The 10,095-nt window shown below is 39.4% G+C and overlaps 1 protein-coding gene across 1 annotated transcript in view; it reads right to left on the bottom strand.

Moving 5' to 3' along the window:
* LOC103800425 (ankyrin repeat and sterile alpha motif domain-containing protein 1B-like) overlaps nucleotides 1-9,311 on the bottom strand; it is a gene marked incomplete at both ends in the record, with an annotated part of 42,231 nt that extends 32,920 nt beyond the window's left edge. The window contains 2 exons of the mRNA XM_009072799.1: nucleotides 3,844-4,023; nucleotides 9,204-9,311. Of these exons, the coding sequence (XP_009071047.1) occupies nucleotides 3,844-4,023; nucleotides 9,204-9,311 (288 nt within the window). The remainder of the gene's footprint in view (nucleotides 1-3,843; nucleotides 4,024-9,203) is intronic.
* Between the last annotated feature and the right edge of the window lie 784 nt (nucleotides 9,312-10,095).

A 10,095-nucleotide genomic window follows, 5' to 3' on the forward strand; every position in this document is an offset into this window, starting at 1 on the left:
CAACAGCCACAGTCCCAGAGCTGGTAGTCTGGAATGTACTTGCAGCTAGTACCTAAAACTTCTCTGCTGCCCGGAGCACTGCAAATTCTATTTTTTATTGGTGCATTTTAATGAACATAGCTATTCCTTTTAACCTTCAAAGCTCTTCCCTGCAAATATTTCAGGGGCAAATGAAGAGCCCATTCCCTTCAATGCGTCTCCTCCTATTGATCTTGTTTCCAAAGTACTCAGGCTTTGCCTGTATGATTTCAGTTCTATTTTAAAGGTTTAGGCAATCTTAAGAACAACCTCAGCTATTTTAAACTACGTTAATTTGATCATACTAACCTACAGTTTGCAGGCTCAGAATTCAATATCCACAGTCAAAGATGACTCAGACTACTCATTCCTTTCTGGATTTTTTTTCTCCTTTTTTTTTTTTTTATTAAACAAACCATCTCACAACCTTCTGTATTACCATTTTGGCAGCTGTGACTTATACAACCCAGACGTCAAAGACTTTCAAAGCCGGATGACCAGCTGGAGAGTTGGATGACCAAACCTATTCCAGTGAGGAATCTAAACTGGTTAGCGTCATTTTTATAGTAGGATTTTCCCCTCTTAGGTCACAGTCTGCTAGGAAACTGCAAATGAAGGTACACACTGGCCTTGAGACAAACCCACCCACATTAAGTAAATTTAAATCAGTGCTTCCTTCAGGAAACAAAGACTTGTATTACTTACAAGCAGATTTGATTACGGTTTAGAGGACTGTTTAAGGCCATCTAGCAGATCAAAGGAAAATAGAATTAAACTGCTGTTCTCATTGTTTTAACAAACACTGGTTGATATCTGATGCAAAGATCAACAAGCTTGATGACTCCCAGTAAAAGTTTAGTGAAAACACAGACCATAGTAAAGACTTAAACATCCAATCTCACTATTTCATCTAAATATCTTCAGATTTTAGATTTTAAATTGAGGCAAAAAATAGTCCTATTCTAACATTTGTGAAATAAAGTCAAGCTCATGATAACAATAAAATGAAGAAGCTCACAATACTGTGCCGCCCTCTCTCTTCAAGGCCATAAAAAAGCTCATTAATCTCATCATCAAGAGCACACCTAAAATACTTTCAAAACATCACAGCATCCAAGATGTCTTTATGCACATCCAGGTACTATAGCATCCAGTAAACATGCAGATTCATACAGCAGCATGCAAACAGCCTAGCAAAGAAAGGGTTAAGACAATCTCCTCAAAGCATTTCCAATAATTCCTCTAGATCATTCTGTTTGTGAGACGTATTCTAGCTGGAAAGCTGGACTGGTATCAGTTCAGAAGTTGCTGTTGATCTGACACAAGCCAAAGGAACCAGCAAACTGCAAGGAGAAAGTCGCTAGATAGATAAAAATACCCAACACATGAAGCAGAAGGCTCATGTTAAGAATCAGTTGGATCCCCTTTATGTTCCAGAAACAATTATTTTACCTTTAATTTCAAAGGGGCTTTGGGAGAAAAGATTGAAGGCAATATAGTTCATTTTAGCAAAGCGCATATTGCAAAATATAAATTTTAAAATCTATTTTTGGGCTAGAATGGCTGAAGAAATCCCTGATTAGCTTCTTAATGGGGTGAGTCCAATTTATTGAGAATGATCACCAGAGGGAGTCATTGACTTTCCCATTAAAGTCAAAGGGAATTTTACATACATCAGGAATGCAGAATTTGGGGGCAGAGCTGAGAAAGACTTCAAACAGATTGGAGTTTAGGGACTAACACAAACCACTGTTTTATGGATTTCATCTGAATCCATTTTCCTCTTTGGAGTCCCAAAGGAAGACTGCTCTATTCCATGGTTCAAGTTAGACAGAAGGCACTGACACAAAAAAAATTAAAAAATTAAAACCCCAGCATTTAACCGGTTTTAAAGCAGTTTGGATTGGTATAAGTAATAACTGCTCAGTTTTCTCTTTGGACATGCAACTTATCACAGTCCTTCTGGAAATGCAGTATTTAACAGCACAAAGAAAATCACCAGGTGTCAGATATGACAGTATATCATACCTCCTGGGAATATCAGGACATCAAATATAAAAAAAAAAGAGTGAGATGGAGACAGAAAGAATTGTTAGCATGAGGTTTTTTTGCTTGTTTTGGTTTGTTTGATGTTTTTGTCTTCAATGCTAGTGACTAAAAGAGGAAGCAAAAATAAGGTTTTGTGAATGAAGTGATAAAATGAACTAAGTAGACAAACCAGTCAGCCATAACCAATATGCTCAAATACCTAAATTTCATGACCTTCAAAGAAATATTTTCATGTTAAGAACTGGGCTTTTCATTGCTTGACTTCAGCTCAACCTTGTTCTTGCCACAGAAGCCCAGCAGACTTTAGTTTGAAAACAAGCTCATTCACTCAGCAACTTTCTCCTTAATTCTGTACAATAAGATTATATAGCAGAAAATTAGGCGATTAAAAAAAGACAAGGCAACAGCCTCACCCAATCAAATGCAATTTCACTTCCCTGGAAATATCCTCTGACCAAATGGAATTCAATTTGTTCCTGTGTTCCCAGGTAATGGCTGCACCTTGTTTTGTTTATTTAATTACTTCTTGTTCATGCAATTAGTGGACAGACTGCAGCCTTTTGTTCATTATAACACAGTTATTTGCATAGCTGTTTCTATTTTGAGGTTGAATTTTGGACAGAAACTCTATTTTGGGTTGTGGCAGGCAGAGCCACTGCTGGGAAGCCTCATGTAGGGCAGCATGCAGCAACCTACTCTTTCGTGGAGTGAGTCGCTCCAGGAACTGCCCTGGCTGCCCATCTGCTTCTGATGGCAAATCACAGACCTACTTCCAACACGCAGCTTAAGACCTGGCTGTCTTTCATCATAGGTACCACCAAAAAACAGCTGAGTCCATTCTATTCTAAAGCATTTTTGCCAACAGGCTGTCCATGCATGATTTACTGTCCTTTAGATTGAGTATTTGGAAAAATTTCTTCACTGAAAGGGTGGTCAGGCATTGAAACGAGCTGTACAAGGAAGTGGTGGAATCATCATCCCTGGAAGTGTTCAAAAAACACGTAGGTGTGGCCCCTGGGGACATGGTTTAGTAGTGAACATGACAGTGCTAGGTTAATGGTTGGAGTCAATGACCTGAAGGGCCTTTTCCATCCTAAATGGTTCTATGATTCTAAGGCATCACTCTGGTCAATGTATGCTTCATTTAAAATTATCAGTACTCTTTCACTGCTTGGGTGAAAAAAAATTAGAGATGGAGGCTACTTCAGGCTGTCTTTGATGAACAATTTGGTCTAACATCCAGTTGAGTCTAGTGCTGTTGCAATGCTCAAATGAGATTTTGCACAGTCAAACCTTCTTTTTAAACACTCAAAATATATCCCCGGATCACAAAGTTTTGCAGAATGCTGACCCTCTCCATTAATAAATGCAGCAATCATCACCCTCCAGGTCCTCTGAGTTTCCAGCAGTGAACTGATGTCAGCTTATTTTTATCTAGGTTGCTCAGAAGTTGAGGAATCTGTACCATCTTAAAGAAATGAGAGGCAGTCAGTGCCGAGGGAAGACTGCATGCTCTGGTGCCTGGAAGTTACCTTCATCTCAGCCTCCAGGCACCTAAACACACTCAAAACTCTGCCTCTCAGGAGAAATTACACACCAACACACCAACTTACACTACTTGAAATATAGAGAGCTGAAACAGACAGCTTGGAAAAATTCTCAATCTTTGTAATTTACAATTCAGCCTTCATATATGACTCACTGCTCTGGTCAGGATTAGTTCTGTAACCAAATGCAGTTAGATATAGCCTCTTAACAACACTGTTGTAGTCCTACCTGTGCCATCTGCCTCTCCAGCTTTGATCGGGGAATATCATCAAAATAGTTTTCATTTCTTCTTCTCCTTGCATCGCCCTGCATGATAATATGGGGAACGTCCAGGGAGCCACCAGTAGTGAAAGTGCTTTGGCTAAGTGATGGAGACAACTGAGGAGGAGTGTGGTTACCACTGGGTTCCTGGACAGAGAGAAGAAAAATGCAGCATGAGAACAGCATATTGCTGACTTCAAACCACACATTGAAAAGTACATTTGAATGGCTCACACTACAAAAAATTATGGAACTATTTCTGCAGTAGTGGTTACTATGGACAAACTTCTGAGATTTGCTACCTAAGGTAGCATGTGGAAGCAAAAATAATTCACTATTTACATGAACTAGTGGCAAATTTCCTCTCCAAAACCTCCTTGTGTAATACATACTCCCTTCTAGGACTGCTAGAGAGATAAAACAGTGAGTTACTTCTTGTCAAGGTCCAAATAAAGCCATGATTTAGGACTAGCTATTTGTAAGATGAAATGCATTCTCACCACTTCTGAGCAGCTGCTCTGAGCAGTGAAAGTGATTTGAACTCTAGCAACATCTCTGGCTGGAAGAAAGAAATGCATGTCCATTTACACAACACAGCTACTTTGTTGCAATTTTTATAGGTTTGGCAGAACATCCATTCTAACTTGAAGTGCCAGACCCCAGCTAAACAGCAATTCCTAGAACTCCTGAAAGCATGGGTACAAATGTTTTACCAGGTTTTTCTTGTTATCTGTTCTGAACTGTAACCTTGTATCAGACTGTGCAAATGCAACATTGAATCGGTATATAAACTCTATCTAATAAATAGATAAACAAATCCTCCTGATCATACATTTTACCAGGATCTCTTTTTCAAATACCAACTACGAACATCGGTGCCTAACTCTGCCATTTAACACTCTCTTGGAAACTGCCATCAGCACAAACAGAGAGCTACAGAGTACTGGCCAGAGAGTCTGCATGTGTACCACTCCAGTGAGGGCAGCAAAACAGTCATAGCAACCAAATGGGGAAATATGTTCCCCTCTCATGATGTAGGTTATTGGTCTCAATTTATCTGATGCCAGAGATTTCTCTGATAGCAAGTTCTTTGGAGGCCAAATGTACCCAGGAGCACACAGTGCAGACCTTCTCTAAATAACCTGTTGCTGTAATACTCTATTTCAATACTGAGCAACAAGAAAGGACCTGGAGATATCAGAAGAAGGAAAGACTTGCTCCAGTGTGCACGGAGGGTAAAAAGACCAGCCTTTTATTTCAAGAGAGTATTAAAGTGGATGATTCATGTGTGATTATGTTGAAGCAAGCCCAGATCTGAAAAGCATCAAGGTACTTCACTCCACACTGTTAAGAAACAAGATCTGGTGTAAGAAATCAGACTTGTAATCTCTTCCAAATGGAAAGGTGTTCAAGTCAAAATAACATCTGATGTTAATATTTGGAGTGTAGGAGTCTGTATGACATTATTCTTTGCAATCACAATAATGGATTAGCATTTTGCATGTTGATTGACTTTAGTCAACCAACCAGAAAAAAATTAGGGAAATATAGTTGTTTAGCAATTTTTAATTAACTGGGATTTTTTTAACATTCTCTAGTTTTCCTATGATCTGAGACAAGCACTTGACATTTCCCAGGGCAAAGAAAAGAGTATTTTCCTCTTAGGAGTAGTTTTTTCCCTCCTTCACAAAAATCCACCTACATTTGGCCCAGTTAAAAGCTTCAGAAAAGCTGTAGTCTGCACATGCTCCGGAGGTCTGGTGAGGCATAATCTCTAAACCCTACCCTTCCTGGGCCTGACTGGATGGTGCATACACCTCTGCCCTGAAAATAACGTGAGCACAGGGGCACCAAACGAGATCCTCTCTAATGACTGCTACCTGCTGCTCCAGCCAGGTAGGTAACCTCTCTCTGCTCCAAATCGTGATTCATCCACTGTTATTAGACGGATAAGACCATCAGCTCATCAAGTGACAAGTGACCATGCAATGAACATATAGATTTCAGCTCTCATCGAGCTTTCCCTGTTTTATCAAACTGCATATAAAGAGGAAATTCACTGTGAGATCTAGACTGGAAAATTGCCGGAAAGGCAATATAGAGAAGAAATACCAAGTCAGGAAATAAAAGAATTACCATGCCTCTGCATTATGGAACAGTATGTAATGGTATGATTTTATGCTATTTTCTCAAAGTCGTCCTTCACAGCACAGATGGATTCTCAACTGTGCAGCACGTTGCCATATACTCAGCACCATGTTATCATTAGCTATTGTGTAGCCAGTATTTTATTCTCACCTCATTTTGTGGCCCCAAACCCCTTTCCCAAACTCTATTCAAACCCTGCTCTGACGATAGGATGACTAATACGTTCATGATGCTCGTAACTGCTTTACAAATGTCAGTCAATTTATTTTCACCACACCCTGTGACTGCGATTTTATAATCACTGCTGTAGTGTGTGGGACCTGAGACACACAGAAAAGGTTAAAAAGTATCAGTCACGTTGGATACCCAATTACAGTATCTATTGCCCAATTTTCCAAGAGCTTGTATCCCAAACTCCACTTCTATTGATGTAATTTGCAGCACTGTGTGCTCAACACTTGTATAAATCAAACTCCAGTCAAATATGCAGAATGTTGGTAACATATAATTAGCGACTGTTTATGATGCAATTAGCTAAATAACTTACCAAGCATTATCCAAGGCTTTCGTGGCAAAAGCAGGTATAAATCTGTGTTTTCATAGCTACAGCTATTCCTTTAGTCATAAGCCTCTCTCTCATTCTTCTTTCATTCCTCTTCCTCATTCCATACCCACCTCCTCATCTCAATAACAAACCTGCAGACCAGGCATGGAGGCCCTTGCAGGGGCTACCATGGCCTCAGTACTACACCAGTATTAGTCACCAGGTATTCATGCCATGTTTCTACCCTGTTGTGAATGCAGGATACATGACCTGCAGTGATGCCTTACCAGGTATTTCACTGTCAAAATCTGCTTCAGCCCTACCTCTCAGTTCTGCCAGTCATATCAACCTGGAACCACAAAGGTCAGGGCTGGAAGGGAGCTTAAGAGATCCTTCCCCAAGCTGCCTGGGCACACTTCATGTCCCATAGATGTTTGTCTAACCAGTTCCTAACCCCAGGAATTCTCTCTAGTGAATTAATTCCTGTATTAAACTATCATTACTATTCTAACACTTCTTCAAATTTTCATCCTAAATTGTTGGTCCTTCAGTTTAAATTCCAGCTTCCAGTGCTGACTGCTGTGTGAGGACAGGCTTCCATGAATAACATGGAAACTGGTCCTGTAATTAAAGATTATCATTTACTCAAGGATGGAAAGTAAGATTGCATAGGTAACCTGAGATCCAGTAATTTCTAACTTTTGACTTTGAAGTCAAAATAACTTTTCCTTAGTACACAGTCATTGTGGGAATAACATATTTTGAGGATAATTTTTTTTTTGCTTTTCCTCAATATTTAACCTTTTCTTTTGAAATACTTTAAAACCTAACACAAACCCAGTCAAAAGAGATGAAGCACTATCCATTTTAGGATAAGCTTAAGATCTTAAGAGTAGACTCTTTAAACATCAAACTACCTTTTCTACTGATATAGAGCAGCCTGGTCTAGTGGAAAATGTCCCTATCCATGGCAAAGACAGTTGAAACAAGTTGATGGTTAAGATCCCTTCCAATCCAAACCATTCTTTGATTCTATATAAATCAACCTTCTAGCAGCAGCAGACAGTTTATTTAAACCAATTTTCAAGGTACAAATTATTGCAGACTACAAAATAAACACTATGTCTTTATTTCATGTGAAATGGCATAGAAGCACCTGATGAGAAAGAAAGCCTTATTCCAAACGCATGTCCTCCTCTTTAGGACTCTCTGTGAAGACTCCAATACCAAGACATGATAAATGACATTAAGCACTGGCCTGCATCAGTAGCTCTAGTTGTGGAGCAGCAAACTTTTTATCATTCTGACTACAGATGGAGGACATCCAGTTTTCCCTTCACTATTAGCTGAGAATATACAGTCCTGACCAAGAACGCTGGCTGTGGAAACTTTCCACCTGCTGAAGAGGAATTAATTCTCCAGTCCAGAGTACTGAAGGTATCAAGCTAAAAAGTGTGACTTTCAATTGATTTCTCTTTCCTGGAAGTGTTTTAACACCTGCCATGCATCAGGAATCATTCACACAATACGCCAGAAATAAAATACAAGAAAAACATTGTGCAATGTGCCTTGAAGCACATTACAGACTGTCAGACCTTTTCTAATAGAGCATTAGGAATAGGTTAATTAAGGGGAAGGTGGGGGGCAGATCTAAAATGTCTGTATGTGGCATCTGAGAATAAGCAGGGTGAAAACAGGCTGGCCACAGGAATTATAAGTGTACTTTAAAATAAGCCCTCATTCTGTCTTTCTGTATTTCTCTTTACACTGGGAAATTTAACCTGGAAGCACGGACACTCTCTGACATTTTGAAATTTAATCCCAAATGAGATTCCAGTCAGAAATGCAGCTCCATGAAAATAATCAGATACAATCAAATGCAAAAGGTGTGACCTAAAATATCAAAATATAAAGCGTTGCTATGAACTCCCTTGGACAGAACACAGTAGGAATGGGTCATCAGACCACAACTCAGTAAGAGTAGCAGACAGCAAGCAAGCAAAGGCATTGGATTGGAGAAACCAAGTGAAGGTGGTGTAATGAAAGGAGATTAAATGTGTTCAAGAGTGAAAAAACCCCAGGGACATTGCAACAAGGCTTCTGAAAGAGGGAATACAGATGAAAATTAAAAACATAATGAAACTTTTGATATACAGAAACATCTTAATGGCATTTATATCTCGACAACTTCGAGAGGTTCTCCTTAAAGAAAGCCTAAAGCATATGTCTGAAAAGTAAGTGCAAGCATTCAAAAACATGAAAGGAAAATGTTAACTCTCCTGCAATATCGATTGGCCGGGCTGGGATTCCTGTGGGCAAAAGTAGACGTGCAGCATGTACACACCTGGTCCTGAGCTAGTTTCTTGAGCAAAGAGGTACTTCTAAGATACTATTTATCTCATCCTAAGGCAGACATCTGAAACAGGTCAGATGAATCACCCTGTGAAAATGTCAATTTATCTACAGCTATATGGAGAGGTGTGCCTGAGCAGGTCAGCCTAAGACATCCATATTGTACAACTCTGAAGTGAGGTAAGCTGAACCCCCACTCAAAGCAGACATTGTTTTAATGTGACTCTTATGAAACGCTGGCTGACTTGTCAAGTAATGCAAACAAATTTTCATGGGAACTCACCCTGAGGGTTATTGATCGAGGTGGTTTCTGAGGAGGATCTTCGTGAAGCCTGTCTCCCAAAGATGCCAGAACACGTTTCCGATGGCCAATCAAGCTGATTTTTAAGACCTGAAATTATATAAAAAAAAAAGCCTCATTAAAAAGAACACTTGGCAATCATTAAATGAAGATGCATTCAGAACGAAGCCATTTTCTCCTTAAACCTTTTAACGAGTTAGTCCTCTAATATAGGATGAGCAGAGAAAGAGCAATGCGAGGCAAACAATCAGGAGAGAAAATGGGAAGCAAGATCAAACAGAGGAAAAACCCTGTAAAATGAAGGGAGAAACTAGAGCAGGTATAGATGTGGAAAACTGGGAAAAAAATTGACTCAAAAATTAGTAAAGAGGAAAGAAAAATGAAACAAGAAAAGGCAGCAGAGCAGGAAGAAAAAAAGGGGAAGGGGATGAGGAGACTGGAGGAGGAAATGTAGAGGTGCAGGCAAATGGTGAGTGATCAGGATTAAAGGGAGGCATGGGATGGATGAGGAAGAGAGTGAGGAACAGCCAGTGAATGCCTAAGAAGGGGCAAGAAGATAAAAAAAGGAATCATAAAAAGAATAAATGTTACCACTTTTAAATCTATTTGCCATGCCTTTCACAGGTAATCTCCAAACAACACATATAGTTTGCATTATTCTGTAGAATCATCTTAGTGTAAGAAAACACAGGATGGACAAACTTTGTCCTGAAGTTCTACTACTTTATCAGATGCAATGCAAAAAGAATCTCTGTTGCACACGAATTTTGTCCACCAGTGGACATGTTCAAATACCTCATGCTTGTCCAAACTCCAAGAACACTGCCAAAAACTTGTTTCAAATTTAGTTAACTACTCCCCATTTGTACCTCTT

The sequence above is a fragment of the Acanthisitta chloris genome, unplaced genomic scaffold, assembly GCF_000695815.1.
Source record: "Acanthisitta chloris isolate BGI_N310 unplaced genomic scaffold, ASM69581v1 scaffold30544, whole genome shotgun sequence".
Lineage (NCBI taxonomy): Eukaryota > Metazoa > Chordata > Aves > Passeriformes > Acanthisittidae > Acanthisitta > Acanthisitta chloris.